The following is a 22481-nucleotide window of genomic DNA, read 5'->3' on the forward strand; positions in this document are numbered from 1 at the left end:
TATATTGAACCGCGTGTGGTTGCCGCCAAAAATAGATAAGACGACAAACTTTTCTTTTGTAAGCGGCAAAATCATGAACTAATTAACTTTTTAATAATTTATATTTTTGTAATAATTTAAAACGCTACTTCATGAGGAAGATATTGTTTTTTACAATTTATATAATTAACAAGTGATTTTTTTAATTTTTTTGTAAATATCAATGAAAAGTTTTGAAAAGAAAGAATATTGGAGTGTCTACTAAACTGCAAATATAACTTTGTCGTTCCACATTTCCCGTCAGTTGCGATTCTCAATCGTACAAAGGAAAGTGTTTTATAGTTTCATAAAATGCGTGAAATAGTGCATCTTCAAGCAGGACAATGCGGAAATCAAATCGGTTCAAAGGTACAATGTGAAAATATGTAAATTTTCTTTTCCGAAATGGCGTTTCTTCAAAATACCATTCAGTGTTGATTCTATTTATACATGTTACAGTCTGAATTTATTTGAACAAATCGTTTGAGATCATTTTATATAATTACTTTGTGTTAAAAAATGATTCCACGGTCATTCATGATGATTTTAAATAGTGATAAAATTGATCCACAATATGTTGTGTTAAATTTCTCTCCGGAAGTTAGATAATGCGGAAGTTACATTCAGTTACTTACCTACATGTTATGAGAGTTGCATTATTGTTTTTAATTTTTAAATCAATATGGCAAGAATGGTGTGGTTTATTCTTCGGTACTGTCTTTACTAAGTAATGAGTCATTTTAGTTGCGCTCTTCATTCTGAAAGTGCAAGTACAGACGGCAGCACATCAAGTTACACATTGACGGATCTTGCTTCGTCGCATTGGAGGTGATATATTCGAATAAAAGTGAATAGCTTAATGTGCTGTTGATTGTACATACATGTAAAAAAAGTGACAGTTTTTGATGTAATCATGTCCATGAATCATGTATGTTGTGCTATAGCCGGTGCCCGCGACTTTTCTTTTAAACCGACTTCAAAAAAGGAGGATTTCAATTGGACAGTTTTTTGTGTGTATGTTATGCTGTTAGTCCGATATTTATGAACCGATTACGACGATTGTTTTGTTTGAAAGTGGGTACCTCAATAGAGGTCTCTATCAAATTTGAAGAAAATGTTTCACCTCAGAGGGTGACAAATGGGGGGATGGATCCGGTTTATTGAATTTCACCTAATTTCGTGCGGCAAGGCATCTCCCTGCCACGGTTCGGGTAACCATTATTTCGACGATCAGCAACCGTACTAAATGTATTTTTTAAATAGGTAGCGACATGGATCGTGTATAGAGTGTTGCACTGCTGTTGTTGTTAAGAAAGTATAGGAAAAAACCACAAAGAAGATTAGCATCGCAGAAATGCGCAATGCGGAGCAATTAGCAAATTCTTGCGATGCGTCGTGCGAGCTTGTAGATTTCTGCGATGCGACGTCGCATCGCACTTGTGTTTCGACCCTCTATCGTGATTGTGTCCTGGACGTTTATTTTATCGTTGAACGACTGTCGTGTCTAGCTCTTCCCACTAGATCGCGACGACAATTTATCGTTTGCACGACAGATTCGTTTGAAGCTGCAATTATCTGTCGTCATATTTTTATCGTGACGTTTTAATTTCTCGTTGGACGACTGTCGTTCTAGCTCTTCACATTGTCACGACAGTCTGTCGTCGTAACGTCAAAAAAGTCGTGAACGACAGTTAATCGTGTTGTTCTGTGTTAACTTTAGTTTTTTTAAATAGGAAGTCCTGCCACCTTACCTATTTCTGCCGCCGAGCAGAAATGTCAGCATTACTGTGTTCCGGTTTTGAAGGGTAAGGGTGCTGGTGAAATTACAGGCACATGGGACTTGTCAACATATGTCTCAGGGTGACGGACGCTGTGGCAGTGCCTCTCAAATCTTTGCGATTTAAAGCTCTGAGTGGCACTGCAACTATTATGGCCAGGCGTGAAAAAGAACTTCATTTAAATATACAAGCCACGACGCTTAAAACTGCATCTGTCGTCACGACATAATAGGAACGCGCCCTAAACGATACATGTACTCGTAATAATTAATTTATTTCAACAGTAACAACGACTGAACTAAATGTAAGCCATAAACAATGTAGGGTTGAGTCAATCACATCCCAAAAGCAAGCGGCTGAATGTCAATCACATAGCTTTTGGCGGTAATCGTCTCTAGGTGGTAAACAGTCGATGTCAGAAATTTGGATTCAGAGATACTGAACACGTCAGTATCATGAACAGTACCATTTGAAGATTCTCTCAAGGCTAGGGCGTCGTAGAATGGTGCCGCCTTAGTGCAGATTAGATGTAGAACTGGCGTAGAACATATCGTGGTATTCGTGAGATAAAAAAAGGGATCTTTGAATCCCAAAGATCTGGTGGGCACAGCCACTGCGTCAGTCAACCTAAGACGTAAAGTTCATAATGATGTTACATGGTTTGCCCATTATATATGTATTATCTACTTAGGTACATCGGGGGTTGGTAACACAAAAAAGTCCTTAAAAGTTCGTGGAATTACATCTATTTGCCACGTTTTATTGAAATCGGTTAACGGAAAGTGCGCAAAACCGTATTCATCCCCGGGTTTACCACCTTCAGAGGTAGAATAGTTTCTTCAAATTTAAATGGGATCAATACTGAGGTATATTAGAAAGATCCGACAAAAAAAGCATCATCAAAATCGGTTCACAAAGGCCGGAGTAGTCGCGAACATACACATAAATAAAAGTCCAATTGAGAACCTCCTCCTTTTTTGAACAATGTATGTAATTTACCTGGTATGTAAATGGTATAAAATAAAATATATAAGTTGTTGTTATTTGATGAGAGTTTACTGGATACTAAATGAGGATTGACTGACTCTGGTTGACTGATGAGGTTTACATTTTGTATGAGCTACTTATACTAATTTGGTACGTGTGTTCTATGCTGATGCACAAGGCATGATTGTAACTTTGCTTGTACCAAGACGTGCCTGAATGTCGGAAGAGGGTTAGACATTCTGGCACGTCTGTGACTGGTACATGTAACATTAACAAATCACAATACATTACAATATTCATTTATGTTTATTTGTTAACAACAATATAACATGTGTAGTTATTTTTCTTTTGGTTTTATCAGTTCTGGGAGATAATATCGGACGAGCACGGCATCGACGCGACGGGCCACTACCGCGGCGACAGCGAGCAGCAGCTTGAGCGGATACAGGTTTACTACAACGAATGCGATGATGGTATGAAACAATAAGAACATTATAGGTTTCTTATCACGCTATGACTTCGTATCACTTTCCCGATATTTTAAAGCTGCCCCTAGCTAAGTTCAAACTGCGACCATGATCAGCATGTAACTGCGAAAATAATAAGAAGTCATAATTAATCTGTAACTAGCGTTGAATAACCGTTTTTAACCGACTTCAAAAAAGGAGGAGGTTCTCAATTGAAGTGTATGTTTTTTTGTATGTATGTTACGCGATAACTCCGGTATTTGTGAACCGATTTCCATGATTCTGTTTTTTGTTGGAAAGGGGTTACTTCCATAGTGGTCCCATTCAGTGGTCATTTTGAAGAAAATCATCCACCTCTAAGGGTGGCTGATCACGCATGAACATTCATTTTTTTTAAATAGCGCCTAAATGTTACATAAAGAGCAATTGATTTAACGGTTGGTTTTGCTATTCTCCAATTCAAGGCGTTTTTCTCTCAATATACTTTGAGTAGTGAGAACCGATTTTTACTATCTACTGTGTCAAGTCCTGTATAGTGGCGAACTAGGGGATATTTCAATAAAACTTGGCATATAGATGTAATTTCACGTACTTTTGAGGTCGGTTTTTTTAGTACTCTGTACTGATATTATAAAATCTATAAAAATAACTTATCTATTATTTTTATTGAATTGATATTCAATTATTTTTATGTGAAATCACTCCACTAGTTTGTTATAATTCGAACACTCAGATCTCTAGCCGGGGCTGGTAGCTGTAAAGGTATCTAACTGGGTGACGAAATACTTTCATAGATTTCTCATAGATGGCGCTACGGCTAAAAAGTCGTTGAAAAACCATATACAGACACGCGACAACAAGCACATAGAAGAATTGGTGAGGTCCGCTGGTTCGTTCCGTGGCTTAGATAGTATAGCGTCTGGCACGGTATGAAAGACGACGTCGGTTTGAATTCGGCCGGATCAATAACTTATCTAAATTTTACAACAAGCTCATTAACAAAACTACAAGTATCGTCTATGATTGTACATCATGAAATTTATTTTTTTGTCGGAATATCGATCAAACCATGCCCCAGCCCAACTGGGCTGACGTCGTTGATTATAGCTATCCTTGGCACAGTTGTTTCCTTGATTAATTTTTAGCCCGCCACGCAAAAAGAGGGGAGTTATAACTTATAAGTTTTTAGGAGCTGCGGGTCAGTTTAGATGCTCTTCGGTGGTGGTTTAGACAAGTGTTCACAGTGTATTGACGTCGGCATAATACATACAAGTCTTCCATTTATAAGCATTCGGCTCCGCACGACTGCACTCGGCAGGCAACGTTATTTTCACCTCTCTGAACGCTTGCATGGTTCCTTTTTCCCTCTTAGTGAGCGCTTGGTGTCATTAGTCAGATTTAGTAGGCTATTATAGCATAGGTACTTTCGATTTTGTATGAGAGTGATATATCTGTTACGTAGTAACCATCAAGTAATCTGTGGTTTAGATGTTGAGTAGCTGCTGGTAATTTTCAGTGAAACGCTGATGTTGGAGTTGGAACCAGAATCAGAATGCCGCGCAGAACAAAATGACCGTTGCGGCGAGCAGACGTAACATTGTAGCGGCGTAAAGTTTGAATCCTTTATCTGTATGTCTGGGCGTCTATCTATCAGTCTATGACATGCTTCTAAAGTAATGGACTGATTTCAGTGTTTTATTTTTCTCGGTGGGGGAATTTATAGTATAGGGTAGCCCAACAGACGAGAGGTGCAAACTTTGGCAAGCCATATTCACTGCTCCTCTTGATTGTATTAACCCAGCCGAAAGTCCTCACCCCGGATAGGTTCTGCAGTGGTCATTATGGAATATCCTGAATCGTCTCAGGTTACAAGTTGGTCTATGTAGATGTAACGTGGTGAACTGGGGATACATCCCACCCCGACTCAAAATCATTGTGCTTGCGAATCCCCCACACAAACTATGTCTCACTGACTCTCATGCCCACTGTGTCCGGCTAGCTGCACCTGCGAAGACCTAAAGGCAAGGGATAGAGGGCATAGAGGTGGCTGCTTGGTGGGGTAATACAATATAACATTGGTTTGTGGTGGTTGTCATTGACTCGACAAGTTTTTTTTTATTTGAAGGCTAATTTAATCGGAATGGTTCTTAACTTTGCTTGCTAATAATTGTTTGATGGACATCAACAGCTGTTTAAAGTTAATCAGCTCTTTTCTCAGTTAGCATCCGGATCATCATAAAATAAACATTTATTTTACTTTCATTTTTCCGATCGTCTTGAAAATTATATACTACAACTGTGATCTGATTCTACAACTAGGATAGTTTGTAGACTACCCAACTCCTCAATCCTTTTTAATTTAGGTGTTATACTAACCTGTGTTTTTAAATCTGGACTCTGATCAACGCTGACCTAGACCAATGCGTCTAAGCCGACTAACGTATTTTGGATATTGAAATAATTTGGAATATGGCATATAAAATTTTATCAAAGCATTCTTAGTTTTTACAACATACATTTATTTTTGGTGCAGGTAAACGCTTCGTACCTCGAGCGGTCCTGGTGGACCTGGAGCCAGGCACTATGGACGCCATCCGCTCCTCTCCGAATGGCCAGCTCTTCAGACCTGACAACTACGTCTTTGGACAGAGTGGCGCCGGTTTGTAATACCTTCTACACTGCCAAACCGAATCCATGGACTTAAATTCTTCTCTTTGGCAGCTACAAAGTTTTTTACTCGTTCTTCTTGAATGTAACGAAAAGGATTTTGGAAAACAATACCATTTACAGTGTAATTTGCTTCATTATCATAAAGAAATTTCGAATTTATTTGGTTGTCAGGTAATAACTGGGCTAAGGGACACTATACCGAGGGCGCCGAGCTGGTGGACTCCGTGATGGACGTCGTGAGGAAAGAAGCAGAGCCCTGTGATTGTCTGCAAGGTACATCATCTACTAAATTTGGGGGATACCATTGTCTTCTTATGTATTGGATTGATTGCACTTTCGAATCTTTCTTTTCTAAAGCAGCTTTTGTCCAGCAATAAATTACTGTAAGTGAATGTGATGGTCTGATGAACTTCAGTAGGACCAGCAACAGTAGATCCAAAAGCTCAATTCTTCTGTGGGGTACGCAACGGAATATAATATACTCTCAAATTAATGACAAAATGAAGAGGCAACATTATCGTGGTTCAAGGAGTGATGACAATAGAAGATGTGTTCCGTTCCAGGTTTCCAGCTGACCCACTCGCTGGGCGGCGGCACGGGCTCCGGCCTGGGCACACTTTTGTTGAGCAAGCTGCGTGAGGAGTACCCTGACCGCATCGTTAACACCTTCAGCGTTATGCCTTCGCCTAAGGTAGGCGACGGAAAACCTTCTGGATTGGATCCCATCGACTGAAAATTATGTGAAAAGTTGCCAAATGAAAAAATTAAGTTACAATTTTAGGACTTCTAGGAAAAGTTTCTGGTAGTTTCTATACCAAAACAGGATGATGATTCTCCAGTCACTAAGTATCATTTTCAATGGACAAAGCGGACTGACAATGGATATTATCTTACATTTTCCTCTATAACCAGGTATCTGACACAGTAGTGGAGCCCTACAACGCGACTCTCTCCGTGCACCAGCTCGTAGAGAACACCGACGAAACTTTCTGCATCGACAACGAAGCTCTCTACGACATCTGCTTCAGGACTTTGAGGCTTTCTTCACCCACTTATGGCGATTTGAATCACTTGGTTTCTGTAAGTCTTCACATTGTAGTTAAAATTCTATACCAGGGTCAGGGGGCATAATAAATTAGGTTGTTGATGCTTATCATCTTACATTCAACGGACGGGATTTGTCCTGGTATTACCCTTTAAGGCTATAGAGACAGTCCCAGTATCTCAGATAATGCTGAAGCACCATCCTCAGGCATCTATCTTCTTTATTAGTAAATCGACGACTAATCTACGTTATTTCATGTTGCTTTCTTGCCAGGCGGTCAAAGAATTTCAGGGATCACTGTGGAAAGTAAACCGAACTTAACCTACTTTTCGTGTAAAACCTGGGGTACTGATGATGTCAATAAGTTATACTATGTCATAATTTGGTTGGATTGCGATCATACTGAATATTCGTAATTAATAATTTCTAGTTAACAATGTCTGGAGTAACGACGTGTCTGCGATTTCCGGGTCAGTTGAACGCCGATTTGAGGAAACTCGCCGTGAACATGGTACCCTTCCCGAGACTGCATTTCTTCATGCCTGGTATATCAATTTTTATATCAAATTTTAACACTCTTTGGCGCTAGGTTTAGAAAGATGTGGTTATATTAACTGATCTGTATCAATAATTGATCTACATACGACGATGACGAAAACATCCGATCATAATTCATTGAATAACAAACAACTACATTTAAAAAGTCCTGAAATTCTTAAAAATATACATTCAATCAGGTGTAGAGTATTTTTAACCGACTTCTAAAAAACAAGGAGAAGGTTCTCAATTCCACTGTATGTTTTTTTTGTATGCTACGCGATAACTCGATTTGTAAAACCGATTTTGATGATTCTTTTTTATTCGAAAGAGGGCACCTCAGTGTTTGAAATTTGAAGAACATTTTTTTAAATAATAACACACTCAACATAGCCCCGCACTAGGGAAACCCTGTGTCGCGGGTGTCATGGACACACATAGACAACCACAAATTACACCCAAACTCACGAGAGAAATAAATGTAGACCATACAAATATTTCTTCCGGCCCGGGAATCGAACTTGGGACCTGGTAACCGTTCGGCCAAGGAGGCAGTGTATTATATAAATACTCCACCTCTAAGCGTGGCAAATGAATCGGTTTCGCGCACTTTCCTGTAACCAATTTCAATAAAACTTGACAAATATATGCGATTCCACGAATTTTTGAGGTCGGTTTTTGTAGTACTCTGTACTGAGGTTATGTTGTTTATGTATGACATCAAGAAGCGGGACGAATACGTCGTATATACCCATATTAGTTGCAGTGCCACTCAGAGCTTGAAATAGCAAGGATCCTAGAGGCATGCCATTGCACCCGTCAATCGCAACATATAGTTAACAAGTCCCATGTGCCTATAGTTTCACCAGAACATTCAATTTCTTCATGATGTGCCATCTTCTAATGACGGTCGGCGATCATAATGGCAATCTCAACCTTGGACTTATTGAACCATTGGCGCAAATTTCTGAGTCAGGATATTCTCCTTCTTCCTACACTTTTCTTTCCTTGTATTTTGCCTTGGGTTATTACGTAAATTGTGCTTTGGGTTTCTGATATGTATGCATACATAAATGTATATGTCTCGCGTGCGCCGCGCGGCGACGCCGCGGGCGCCGGCAGTAATAAACGGACCGTGTTACCTAACTGGCGTTTCATTGCTAACCTACGCTTAACTACAAACACCTCACTGGCGACGAGAGAACTACCCGCGCGCGCGTGAATTTTTTTTGTGTTTAAATAATATTTTATTTAGTTAATTAAAATGTCCAATTATCTCGGCAGTATTAATGTGTTTAATCACAATGAACAAGAGTGGTCAGTGTTTTATGGGAGGTTAAAGCAATTTTTAAAACTTAACGACGTCAAAGAGGACAAAAAGGGTCCGTTACTACTCACTCATTTATCGGACGACACCTATCGGCTTCTACAAAATTTAATTCACCCAAAGAAATTGGAAGAGGCGAGCTATGCTGATATATTAGACGTACTGAACAAGCATTTCACGCCGAAGCGATGTACGTTCGCTGACAGAGAAAGGTTTTGCGAGGCGAAAAGAGCTACGGGAGAAAGTGTCGAGGAATGGGCTGCGCGCATTCGGGGACTCGCGGTGCACTGCGACTTTGGCAGTTCACTGGAGATGTTACTGACGAATCGTTTCGTGCTCGGAATGAGCGTTGGTCCCGAGCGTGACCGCTTATTCGAACAGGACGCTGCAACGCTCACTTTCGCGAAGGCGCTGGAGATCGCGCAGCAGACCTCGTGTATGCGCGAAGCCAGAGCTGCAGCCGCGGGGGCGCCCTTACACATGAAGGAAGAGCCCGTTTATCACGTGACGGGAAGTAGCGGTCGCCGCGCAGGCGCTGCTGGGCCGCGCGCAGGCGGTGCTGCCGGCCCGCGTTCAGGCAGCGCGAGCGGCGCGAGTGCAGGCGCGAGCGATCAATATTCCAGGTGTTCTGTGTGCGGGTTAAAAAATCATGTGTCGCAAAAGTGTCGGTATAAAGGTTACGCGTGTCAAAAGTGCGGTGAAAAGGGGCACTTAAAAAAAGTGTGTGTTAAGAAACTGAATACCCGCGTCAATAATATTGAAAATGAGGGTGACGGTGTCGAGAGTTGTTGTGAGGAGTGCCAAAACTTTCAAATAAGGTATGTGACTAATAAACCGATTCAATTACAATTATTACTGGGGAAGAAATTAGTAACAATGGAATTGGACACGGGATCGGGTTCTTCTGTGATATCTGATAACATGTATAATAAATTATTTTCAACGTACCCATTACAACAATGTTATTTGAAAATGTGTTTGTATAACGGACATAAAATATCGCCCTTGGGCTACTTTGAAATTTTAGCAGAATATGAACAAAAAAAACGTACACTTAAAATATATGTAGTTAAAAATGGAGGTCCACCCCTTTTGGGGCGAGATTTTATGTCTGCATTTAAATTGTTTTTAGTTACAAATACAAACAGTTTGACACAAGTGAATGCTGTTCAAACATTGTTAGATAAATATCCAGATTTATGGCGTGACGAACTAGGTACATTTAATAAATTTAAGATTCAGTTGCAATTAAAGGAGAATAGTGTACCAAAGTTTTTCAAGCCACGTTCCGTACCATTTGCTTTTAAGGACAGGGTAGAAAAAGAATTAGAAAGATTGGTCAATCTCGGAATACTAGTACCCGTCAATCACTCACAATATGCCACGCCTATAGTGCCCGTTTTGAAAGAAAACGGGAACCTACGAATAGCCGGAGATTTTTCTGTTACCCTAAATAAAGACTTGATAATAGACAAATATCCACTACCACGGATTGAAGAAGTGTTTGCTAAAATAGGAGGGGGCGAAAAGTACAGCAAAATTGATTTGAAAAATGCCTACAACCAATTTGTTCTTAGTGATCAGTCTCAAGGTATTACGACCATCAACACTCATAAGGGCTATATAAGTACACTAGGTTAGTGTACGGCCTAGCCAACGCGCCCGCGATTTTTCAAAAATCGATGGAATCCTTGCTTGCTGGCATCGATGGAGTGAGTTGTTGGCTTGATGACATATGTGTCACAGGTCCCGACATGGAAACACATTTAAAACGGCTAAATAACGTTTTAAATCGCTTAAACGAGGCAGGCCTTCGTTTACAGAAAGAGAAATGTGATTTTTTTAAAAGCGAAGTGACGTATTTAGGCTATGTAATAGATAAAAACGGTTTACGAACGTGCTCAAATAAAGTAAAGGCAATATTAAATGCTCCAGAACCCAATAATGTGACAGAGGTAAAAAGATTTTTGGGTATAGTCAATTATTATAGGAATTTCATTCCCAACGCGTCTTCGCTGATGAGTCCGCTACACGAATTGCTGCGTGCTAAAGCCGAGTGGGTGTGGGGGGCACGGCAGCGGGACGCCATGCGGGCGGTGAAGCGGGAGCTCGTGTCGGAGCGAGTGTTGGCGCATTTTGAACCGACGGCGCAGTTAGTGTTGTCGGTCGACGCGGGTCCTGATGGGCTCGGCGCGGTCTTAGCTCAGCGCGATGCTGCTGGCACTGAGCGCCCGCTGGCATTTGCTTCAAGATCACTGGCACCTAGTGAAAAAAATTACAGCCAAATCCAAAAGGAAGCGACTGCTATCATTTTCGGAGTAAAGAAATTTCACCAATACCTATACGGTAGAAGTGAGCCCTTTATTTTAAAAACAGACCACAGACCATTGGTGTCGATATTTAATAATAAAACTGGGATATCGGTGACGTCAGCGCTTCGGCTACAAAGATATGCAATTATGTTGTCTGCATACAACTACGTAGTTCAATACTTGCCAGGTGATAAAAACTTAGTAGCCGACTATTTTTCACGCGCCCCATTAAATAACACCCAGTGTAGTAGTGACAAAGAATATGATACGTACACTTCACTTAAATTTTTGTGTGGACTATCACCAGCACTAACGTACAAAACCATTCAGAGTGCGACTGGGAGTGATAACAGTTTACAGACGGTCATTAAGTACATGAACAAAGGTTGGCCAAGGAAAATAAAATGTAAATCAATTTTACCCTATTTTCAATGCAAGGCTGACTTACAATATGAGAACAATTGTCTGCTAAGAGGGCCAAAGGTTATTATTCCCGAATCATTGCGAGGTGGTATGTTGGCCGAGTTACATAAATCACATCTAGGTATCGTCAAAATGAAATCTAATGCCCGCAGTCGCATGTGGTGGCCGGGCATCGACAGCGACATCGAGCGACACGTGAGCGCGTGCAGCATATGCGTCAGCGTGCGGGCCGCACCAGCGCGCGCGCCGCCGCAGCCTTGGCCGCGCCCGCTCGCAGCCTGGCAGCGCGTGCATATAGACTACATGACTATAGGGCAGAGGGTGTATTTAGTGATCGTTGACGCCTATAGTAAATGGGTTGAATGTCTACACATGGCTAATGGTACGACAACGCAGGCTTTAATATCAAAACTAAAACAGGTATTTTCAACTTTTGGTATTCCGAACGTCCTAGTATCAGACAATGACATTAAAATCAACTCCGCTGAATTCAATAAATTTTGTTCTTACAATGGTATAAATTATAAAACATCACCAATTTATCACCCTTGTAGTAACGGGCAGGCGGAGAATTCTGTGCGAACATGCAAAAAAAAATTATGAAATGCATTCTAAAAGATAATGTCACGCATCGTGTGATTTACGATGAATTATTAGGATATTTATCTATCTATAGAAATACTGTGCACTGTTCCACAGGACAAACACCGGCTCGCTTAATGTTTGGTCGGGAATTGAGAACCCGTTTAGATTTAATATTACCTAAAGAGAGAAACCTAACATTTTCCTTAAAGGAACTAAATGTAGGTAAAATCAGGCAGTTCAACATAGCCGATCATGTTTGGGTCAGATGGTACAGTGCACGTAAAGAGCACTGGATTAGGGGTAAGGTGTTACAAAAAGTAGGTAACAGAATGTTTAAAATTTTTGTTTATGATCATAACGTACATTGTATTCGCCATATCGATCAAATGCTAAAATGTAATTCAGCCGTGGACCAAAATGACACCTTGTCAGTGCTCGATGACCCTTCAAAAGAGTCACAGGATCATCCATCACCTTCAACAGTCTCGACACCTAGTCTCAGTGAGCCCTTATCGGACGAAGGGTCGGTAGAAGCGAGAACAAATGATGATGATAAGGAGGAGTGGATGGACTGTGGGGAAATGGTTGATGCTGAGTCTTCTGATGATTTGCTCGCACCAGCCCCGCCGTCCGAGGCAACCCACAGTAACTTGGGTGGGGGCAGTAGTCAAGAGGCGCAGCCCTTGACTCGTCAGTTGCGGCCTAGAACTAAGGTAGATTTTAAGAAGTATTTTTAAGTTAAGCAATCATATTCTTTCTATTGTTACCAGATTCTGTAAATAAAAGTGGAGGAATGATATGTATGCATACATAAATGTATATGTCTCGCGTGCGCCGCGCGGCGACGCCGCGGGCGCCGCGCGCCGGCAGTAATAAACGGACCGTGTTACCTAACTGGCGTTTCATTGCTAACCTACGCTTAACTACAAACACCTCAGTTTCTCAGTATATGACCCAGATACTCCAGTTTTTTTCTTTTCATGGTATTTAACACCTCTCGCTTTCTACCAACACTTTGCAGCACCCTTTCGTTGACTTAGTTTCGACGATACTCTCATCATTCTCGTATACAACCACATTTCGAAGGCTTCCACTTTTTTGCACATAGATTCTGTGAGTGTCCAAGCTTCTGCTCCGTACAAGAAAATGGAGAAGATGAAGCAATGAGCCAGGGAGCGCGGAGTCCGATAAACCCACACCCACCAGAACCCATACCTTTTAAAACCGGAACGCAGTAACGCTCACATTAGTACTTGGTGACAGAAATATTTATGGTGGGAGTATTTTCCTGGGCGAAATCTTTCACAAGGGGCTCTACTGCTACTGATATACGAGGAAATACAACTTTTTGTTGAATTGAAAATAATTGTCTGCTGACGTCACCAGCTAGAATGTGGTCGGACATTTCTGTTACATTCGCATTAAAAATAAACAGAACCACGAAACTGAATATTCATAATGGTTGCCTTGTAGAAATGTAATTAAGATACTTCATTAGCAAATTCTTTTGATTGTAGGTTTTGCTCCACTTACTGCCAGAAACAGCCAAGGTTACAGAGCATTAACTGTGCCAGAGTTAACGCAACAGGTTCGTACTAAAATTACAGTTACTTCGACGGCAATTTTACACGAGAGCAAGAGGGGAAATAAGTTTGAAGCCTTTGAGTGTGCACCTCTGTCGTCATCGTCTGCGGCGACGTAGCTTGCAAATGGATGAACTGATCTCAAAGCGCTTTTCTGTTTCAAGGTTAATTTAATCGGAATGATTCTCAGCTATTTTTGATGAACATCTGTTCAGCTGTTCAAAGATCACAAAATCACTCAAGTCACAAAGTGAATACTTATTTTACTTCCACTTGTCCGATAGACTTGGAATTTGGTATAGGTACTAAGGATATTCGTTGAGACTACAATGATATATGGTAGTCTTGAGCTGCTGCTGCTGTCCTATGACAGCCTGCAGAAACCGCCAGTAGTAGTGTTTGGGCTCATTAAATTGGTCTCGACAAGTTAATTTACGAATAGTGACTTCGACTTTTTGGAGTAGTAGGTACACTGTTTTGTAATGGTTTATTTTTAACAGTTTGCAGATAAAATGCAAATATTTCCTAAGTACGTCTGGGTACAATTTAAACCATTATGAATTTCACAATTTATGGATAGACAGATATTACTTGACCTCCAATTGAGCTGAGCATCTGTGCCAGATGTCGGCTTCTGGTGACGCCAGCCTACCAACAATATCCCTACTTGGATTTCAGATGTTCAGTCCAGTGAACATGATGGCCGCCTGCGACCCTCGCCACGGACGATATCTCACCGTGGCCGCCATCTTCAGAGGACGCATGTCCATGAAGGAGGTCGACGAGCAGATGCTGTCGATCCAAGACAAGAACTCTGGGTAAGGAAAATTTGGTTTGGCTGACAATTGGCACCGGAACCTCCGATCTGTTTTTAACCTGCCTGCAAAACCATCACCATTTTCATAGCAGTAGAGCTCCTTGTGAAAGAGTTCGTCCGGAGAAGTACTGCCACCTTACCTATTTCGCAGTAATGCGAGCATTACTCGTTCCGGTTTAGAAGGGTAAGGGCGCAGTGGTAGTGTCCCTTACATCTTTGCGATTTAAAGCACTGAATGGCACTACAACTGCTATGGACAGGCGTGTCTAATAACACCAAGACTTAAAGCAAGACTTGTTCGTCCTATCGCCTGGTATCATAAAAGAAAGCATCTCAACCTATATACAGCTAGCCGTAAGCCATTTCGTAAGCCACGAATTGCGATTCAATTGATACTCCATTACGTAGCAACTTGAACGACCCATACCACATTTTCCGATTCAAGGTCAGCATTCCAGAACTTTCAAACCTCATTGTCATCGTAAAAAAATCTGAAATTTGTCTCCAGTTATTTCGTAGAATGGATTCCGAACAACGTGAAAGTGGCCGTCTGCGACGTTCCGCCGCGTGGTCTCAAGATGGCCGCCACCTTTGTGGGAAATTCCACCGCCATCCAGGAGATATTCAAGAGGATATCCGAGCAGTTCACTGTCATGTTCAGGAGAAAAGTGAGTTGCAGCAATTTGCTGTTTAATATATAATAATATAATATATGTCTTTAATAATAAAAATCCAAGTAATAACATCACACGGACATTTGGAATACGCTATAGCAGTAAGTGGTTGAACGGGTTTTATTTGGCACATGAGGCGTTCCTGCACTGGTACACCGGCGAGGGCATGGACGAGCTGGAGTTCACGGAGGCGGAGAGCAACATGAACGATCTCGTAGCGGAGTACCAGCAGTACGAGGTACTTTCCTTCTTCTCTTTTTAACCGAGGGTAATATAAAAACGTTGGCAGAATTATGGGTCAGAGGAACGGAAAAGCCAGTGGGTAGACCAATATTACGCGTTGATTGCAGACTTTTTTATATCAAGTGACGGGACGAACAAGTCGGGCGCCTGATGGTAAGCGACACGCCTGTCCTTAACAGTTGCAGTGCCACTCAGAGCTTTAAATTGCAAAGATCTAAGGGGTACTGCCACTGCGCCCGTCACCCTGAGACATAAGTTGACAAGTCCCATGTGCTTGTAATTTCACCTGCACCCTTACCCTTCAAAACTGGAACACAGTAATGCTGACATTACTGTTTGGCGGCAGAGATAGGTAAGGTGGCAGGACTTCCCTGGACGCACTCTTCACAAGGAGCTCTACTGCTACTAAAATGCTGCAACTACAACAGTCTGCAGAGCAGCTAACCCCTCAACTACTTAACAGTAAAACGTGATTCGCCTCATCAAATTTGGTCTCAACGAGTTGTTAGTTTACATTGTGACTGTATTTTGGTCCCTTGTATAGTACACATGTTCTCATCTTGCAGGAAGTAGGCGTCGATGATGGAGAATTCGATGAAGACCAGGAAGAAATGCCGCCTGATGAGGAATATACCACTGAAGCGTAAACCAAGCATAAATTATCAAACAAAGCCATCACTTATCTGGGTGGGACTGGTATGACTTTTAACCATACTGAGATTTTATAGTTTTTGGACAGGCCACTGTTAGGTTCTTCTTGTTCATGTTACTGATAAGGCGATGGCTTTGTTTCTGTATTGAATATTGACATTTTTATAATTAGTTTATATGATAAGGATATATAAACAATAATTTATAACAATAGTTTCTTTTTAAACAAGTTCTGTTTAACGCCTACCAGTTTTGGCAGAAACGGCATCAGGACTAATGATCGCTTCACAATTGACTGTCTGGAACTGCGATCATGAATATCACCTAAGTCTTTGAGAAACAGTTCACTTTTGGTTCAACTCGCAGCGCACTAATTACAGACAAGCCAAGTTTATGTAGCATGCAAGCAATAATTTTAACACTCTATGCATTGACCTAGTAGGTCAATGACTCTGACCTGGATCTTTTCAAAGATATATCATAAATATTTCAGTTCTATGTTTCACGGTCACGGTTTATCTGGCAAGCAACAGTTGATATCGGCTGAAGAATAAAAAGTCTTACTAACAGAAGAAATCTATAAATGGTGGTAATTGTTTACTGAATAATAAAAATAAAAAACTTGATTTTGAAATTACATTGTTTTATTTTTTGTTCCCTAAATTAAATCTAATTTTATTCAACGGTTTATTTTCTACTGTCCTTATAACTTCATTACCGAATTTGTTGTAATTCAATGCTTCATTTATATTGCTAATAGTCTCTTTGTCCGTTGATGTAAAATCTATTACGTCTATATCTTTATCTCTCGGAATATGATATAATTTATTGCTATTTTCTGTTACTTTTGAATCACTTATCAACCGTTTAATTGATTCCTCTTTAGAATAATCAAGTAACAAATTATTTTCATTACTAATTCTATAATCATTATTATCAGAAGTTACTGTACTACTTTCACCAATATTTTTATTATTTACAACTTGATCTTTAACAAAACAAGGTTTAAATCTTTTTTCAAGAACAAAAGTGTCTTTTTCTATCTTTCTTTTACCTTCATCTTTGTAAATAACATGTGCTATCTGCTTTTTAATACCAATAGTATTAATCTCGCCCATATTTACTTTTACAATGTCTATTCTATCTGTTACTTGATCTGTCTTCTTGTTTGTTACTATAGCTTTATTATCGTTATTTTTGGCTAGCGGTGTTTGACTATCTTTCTTTTCTTCCTTTTCCTTTTGCAAATTGTTCAATCGAAACATGATTTCCCGTTGCCGTTGCCAAATTTTCTGTCTAGTTTGGCTTAAACTTTCAAATTCAGGAGCGTAGCATACATGTAATGAACCCCCGTAGAAATTCTTTGTGTCGAGCATTTTTTTAGCTAATCGAGCTGATTGAATACTGTCAAACACTGCGTGATATGTTTCGGTGAATGACTCGATTGTGTGTTTAGGGGTCATGGTGAAAGAAATTAACTTGCCAAATTTGGTGAAGAGGGATTTAGTTTCTTGACGCAGGTTCAGCGATGGCACGTTGAAGATTAAGAGATGGTTTGATTCATTGTTCACTGTGTAAACCTGGAGAAAAAGATTTATTATTATTAAGGTGGATATATTGTTAATAAGGGTTATTAGGTAGGGTTGAAACAGCCGTGCTTTCCTACTACAGGGTGAAATAAGTTGGACTGCTGAGGTCGCTCTCTGAAGTCTTCAGCAAACCCTGAGATTCTTGGAGAAGCTCGGATGAACTTCACCAGCGTAAAATGGGCTTGACGAAAATTTGTTTCATGAGTTTTTGATTCTTAATTATCTATTATATTTCAATACAACTACAACGCATTAGGTTCCTGCCTAATTACATCCTGATAATGGTAGTAATCCGAAAGAGATTCTGAGGTAGTAATTTTTAAATATTTTTATTTCGAAGTTTATTGTAGACCTTTGAAGCTGTTACAACTGCACTCTCGTACAGTTGAGCAGAAATCAAATCATTTATTGTGTACATACGTTTAGAAGGTCTTATATAACAATGTTGTGTCAGTACGTATTGCCAATTTTATGGCACACAATTTGCTTAATGAAATTAATTTAAAAGTATAGTGTTAAAATCTATATAGTATAGTGTTAATTACAAATCTTAATTTTAATTTCAAGTCTTAATAATATCGTACATGTCAATATTGTGTCGTAGTTAATTATTATTCTATGTTATTGTCATTTAAATAATCACTGACTTTCTAATACGCTTTCCTGGTCAATAAATTAAAAACACACTTTTTAAAATTGGTAATGTCATTTGTATCAAGGATGTGATTTGGAAGCTTATTGTATAACTTTGGCGCCATCGCACAAATATTTTCATGAAAGAGGGTACTCTTACAGGAAACCAGTTCCAATTTATTGTGTCTTCGTGTATGTTCCACTTTGCTGAAGAGTGAAGGATTTTTGGAGCAAAAAGAACTGTTTCAAACATATATGTCGAAGGAACTGTTAACAATCTCAGCTGTTAAAAGTGTGGTATACAACTATCCATATGACACAATCCGCAAATCGCCCTAACACATCTTTTTTGTGCAATCAATACACCAGAATTCCTCATTTGGTATTACCCTAGAATATAATGCCGTATCTTCTATGGCATAGCCAGACATTTGTCTGGCCATGCCACCTCCGCCGGGCCCCGGTAGAATGGGCAGACCCATGAAGTGCTGGCTTGACATCGCCAAGGGTGATATGCGTGCCAATGGTCTCACCACTAAGGATGCTGAAGACCGTGCAAAGTGGAGGAGAAAAAGTAGGAAAGCGGACCCCGGGCTCCGCAGCAACACTGCTGAGGACGCAACCGGGACAACGCTCAGATGAGAGAGAGATAATGCCGTATCTTATGATTGACGCGACGTATCCGTGGTATGCCACCAGTAATTTATTTTGAAAGTTCATTCGTAATTGTTAGTAAAACAAAAGAAAAACTTCGACACTAACATTAGTAATAACAAATTCCAAGTATTAGCTATAGATTTAGGGTACAAATGAAGTTTAGTTCAGTGTTCAAGGAATTAACCCTGGACCCTGCCAGCCATAGCACTCAAAAGGCTGCTACTACTGCCTTTCTTTCGCACTATGCCAGAAAAGAATGTTTTACATGATTTAGTTTGCACTTGATCAGAACTGAAATAAATTAAGGTGGCGCTTTTTTTATAATATTAAGTGACGGGACAAATATGTCGTGCGCCTGATGGTAAGCTATACTCCTGTCTATTACAGTTACAGTGCCACTCAGAGCTTTAAATCGCAAAGATCTAAGGGGCACTGTCATTGCGCCCGTGACACTGACACATATGTTAACAAGTCTCATGTGCCTGTAATTTCACCAGTACCCCTTCAAAAACCGAAACAGTACTGCCATCCGCTAACTAAAACGTTTTTTTAGACATCTTACAAAACCAGAACCCAATTTTAGAATATTGAAATTGTTTAATGATATTACAGCTATGCGTCGTCAGGGTAAGTTCCAATAAGTTGAACATGTTAACTAATTTTAGCTGTTTTTAAAAGAGAATTTTGTGCTCTTTTTTTGCTACTTAAAACGGTTGTTTCACCATTTGTCACTTAGCCACATTTTAGTTAGTGGACGGCAGAGTATAATGCTGACATTACAGTAGAAATAAGAAAGATGGCAGTACTTATTTGGACACTCTTTCACAAGGAACTCCACTGCTACTTGAGCTTTACGAAAAATATAATATCACCTGTTACAATGAACGTGGATAATCATAACATGAAGATTTGCTAAAATGGCGCACATTCAATGTCCAGCCAATGAACCAAAATGATGATAATGGTTAGGAGACTACGGCATTATGGTAATGGACTATACAACAGCTCACAAAACTATTTCAAGTCCTATGAAGTCTCTACTCCGTATGGGGCTGGCATGGTGGATAGTTGTACCACTTTCCAGACTGATAATTAGTTGAAAAACGTATGTTTGAAATAAAAATTGATATAGAGTAACAAAACTAATTTCACCTTTACAGCAGTGAGTTTTCGACCTTGCCTATATGGCAGTCGCGTGCTACACAATTCCTGCTGCTGATGATGAGGCAGAATAATTTTATCTTCGGGATCAGCAGACATTTTCAATCGGAAATTGTTTCAAATAATTTGTTGCGAATCAACACAACACAAACTAAACAACACCTAAACAACGAAAACAACCTAAAAAGTTGACAGCTGTCACATTCCGAACATTTTTTGGTTTTTTTTTTTATTTATTAAGGCTTTGGCGAAGCCATCAGCCTAAACATGAAGTTTAATTATGTTTTTGTAAATGTGGCCGCCACAAAGAGGATAGGCAATTTGAGGCGGCGTGCTTGGATCGACTCGGGATTCCTTAAAACGGGCCGATACGGGTATTCTAGTTCGAGATTCGTATAATTTCGCGTTTTAATCTTCGATTAAGGTACAATAACACTATCCTATTCCACTTTAAACTAGATTTCACAAAATAATTGAAAGTCAAAATAAAAACGACACTTTTCCCTCCAAAAGGTCCAGAGCGAATCTTTTTTCCTTTTCTTTCCATCCTCTAAGGTTTTTTCATTGGAAATGCGCCATTTTTTATTAAGAGTTTTTCCTTGGATACAAGTTTTTTGAGCCATATAGACATTTAATTATGAGGATCCTCGTTTAATATTTACCATTGTGGTTCTATAACATTATGTTTTCAGTTACTCCTAAAAAACTTAGTTCTCTTGTCTTATAAGGGGCGGGAGTCAATATTTGTTTTCACTTTCTTTTAAACACTTTGAACAAAAATTTGAATTCGTAATTATTGGAATCTTCAGGATAAACTCTTTTGTAATTTGGTTTAAAATAAGGAATATAGTTCTAACTTTCTTAATCATTATTTCTTTCTTCGTATTTTCTTCATTATATACTTATAAGATATTATTGAAATGAAATGAAATGAAAGAACTGTACTTGTAACTTTAAAAACCCACCATTTTTCTCCGAAATTTTAGGAAACATTCTATTCATGTTCTAACATTTTTGAAATTTGAGGGAATGGAATTTGCTTATTAACCGACTTCGAAAAAGGAGGAGGTCCTCAATTAGACTGTACGTTTTTTTCGTATGTGCGTTACGCGATAACTCCGGTATTTGTGAACCGATTTTCATGACTCCTTTTTTGTTGGAAAGATGGTACTTCCATAGTGGTCCCATTTCATTTTGAAGAAAATCATCCACCTCTAAGGGTGGCTGTTCACGCTTGAAGAGTCATTTTTATAAATAGCGCCTAAATTTTACTTAAGGAGCAATTATTTCAGTGGTTGATTTTGCTATTTCTCCAATTCAATGCGTTTTTCTCTCAATATACTTTGAGTTTCTCAATACATTTTGAAGAAAATCATCCACCTCGATGGGTGGCTGTTCACGCATGAAGATTCATTTACAATTTTATTTATACTTTGAGTAGCGAGAACCGATTTTTATTATCTCCCGTGTCAAGTTCCGTGTAGTGGCGAACTAGGGGGTGAATCCGGGTTTTGAGGTCGGTTTTTTTAGCACTCTGTACTGAGATTATAGGAAAAAAACTTGCTCCTTGGAAGTAAGTAAATAGTATCAGCAACGATGCTTTAAACAACAAAATATCTATTGAAGGTTGCGTGCAGACGTGTAAATTATTTCGCTTACACTCGGGCGCAACGCATACTAAGCATCTAGGATTGTAAGCTGCAGTATTTTCCAAACGGATAGACTGATCTCAAAGCGATTATTTTTATTTGTTGGTTAATTTAATCAGGATGTTTTATACCTGTCTCTAATTAATACTTATCTACCTGTTCAGCTGTTAAAGATCATCAGCTCGTTCACATTGTCACAGCAATATTGGTATCATCAGCAAAAATATTATCTATACCTACCTATACGACGCTAGAAATAAATAATAATAAATAAATCTGTATTCATAGCCATTAACATAGCAGGGAACAAGCTTACGTAATAGTGCTTCATTTAACAGTGACTGATTGTTGACCAGTCGAATAACATCCAGACCTCACAAAAGGATATCAATAGAATCTTTGTCCTGCAGAAACGTGCAGCTAGGGCAATTTACAATCTGCCCCAAAGTATCTTTGAGAGATAAGTTTAAGGAAATTAACATTCTTACACTAGCCTCACAGTACATTTATGAGAATGTAATTAATGTTAAAAGGAATAGTAATTTATTTATGAAAAATAGTGACAGACATAACATTAATACGAGGAATAGAAATAAACTAGCTTTTCTTGATAGTCGTCTTCACAAAGTCAAAAAATCATTTAAGGGGCAATGTATACGCTTCTATAACAAGATT

The 22481-nt window shown here is 39.5% G+C and overlaps 2 protein-coding genes across 2 annotated transcripts; one reads left to right on the plus strand and one right to left on the minus strand.

Moving 5' to 3' along the window:
• Positions 1 to 287: 287 nt before the first annotated feature.
• Positions 288 to 16530, plus strand: LOC113234548 (tubulin beta chain-like). Its single transcript, XM_026469888.1, has 12 exons — positions 288 to 387; positions 3145 to 3256; positions 5784 to 5909; positions 6092 to 6193; positions 6484 to 6611; positions 6833 to 7000; positions 7396 to 7510; positions 13667 to 13737; positions 14411 to 14550; positions 15058 to 15217; positions 15360 to 15461; positions 16033 to 16530. Exons 1-12 carry the CDS (start codon positions 331 to 333, stop codon positions 16111 to 16113), a joined length of 1362 nt encoding a protein of 453 aa, XP_026325673.1. The 5' UTR covers positions 288 to 330; the 3' UTR covers positions 16114 to 16530.
• A 95-nt stretch (positions 16531 to 16625) lies between these two features.
• On the minus strand, positions 16626 to 20261 carry LOC113234374. The gene is made up of 3 exons (XM_026469684.1): positions 20149 to 20261; positions 16836 to 17697; positions 16626 to 16660 (listed from the first exon to the last, which is right to left on the minus strand). The coding sequence occupies exons 1-3, from the start codon at positions 20254 to 20256 to the stop codon at positions 16626 to 16628; spliced, it is 1005 nt and encodes a 334-aa protein (XP_026325469.1). The 5' UTR covers positions 20257 to 20261.
• Between the last annotated feature and the right edge of the window lie 2220 nt (positions 20262 to 22481).

Source organism: Hyposmocoma kahamanoa, unplaced genomic scaffold, assembly GCF_003589595.1.
Source record: "Hyposmocoma kahamanoa isolate Upper Pololo Valley unplaced genomic scaffold, ASM358959v1 84, whole genome shotgun sequence".
In the NCBI taxonomy this organism is placed as follows: domain Eukaryota; kingdom Metazoa; phylum Arthropoda; class Insecta; order Lepidoptera; family Cosmopterigidae; genus Hyposmocoma; species Hyposmocoma kahamanoa.

Excerpts from the sequence above, each read along its gene's own strand:
- LOC113234374 (XM_026469684.1), bottom strand. The coding sequence starts at position 20,256 with ATGTCTGCTGATCCCGAAGATAAAATTATTCTGCCTCATCATCAGCAG. Across the intron at positions 17,698-20,148 it reads GAAAACTCACTGCTGTAAAG|GTTTACACAGTGAACAATGA; the intron begins GTGAAATTAGTT and ends CTTTTTCTCCAG. Across the intron at positions 16,661-16,835 it reads ATTGAATTACAACAAATTCG|CCGATATCAACTGTTGCTTG; the intron begins GTAATGAAGTTA and ends TTTATTCTTCAG.
- LOC113234548 (XM_026469888.1), top strand. The coding sequence starts at position 331 with ATGCGTGAAATAGTGCATCTTCAAGCAGGACAATGCGGAAATCAAATC. Across the intron at positions 5,910-6,091 it reads CTTTGGACAGAGTGGCGCCG|GTAATAACTGGGCTAAGGGA; the intron begins GTTTGTAATACC and ends TTTGGTTGTCAG. Across the intron at positions 15,218-15,359 it reads CTGTCATGTTCAGGAGAAAA|GCGTTCCTGCACTGGTACAC; the intron begins GTGAGTTGCAGC and ends TTGGCACATGAG.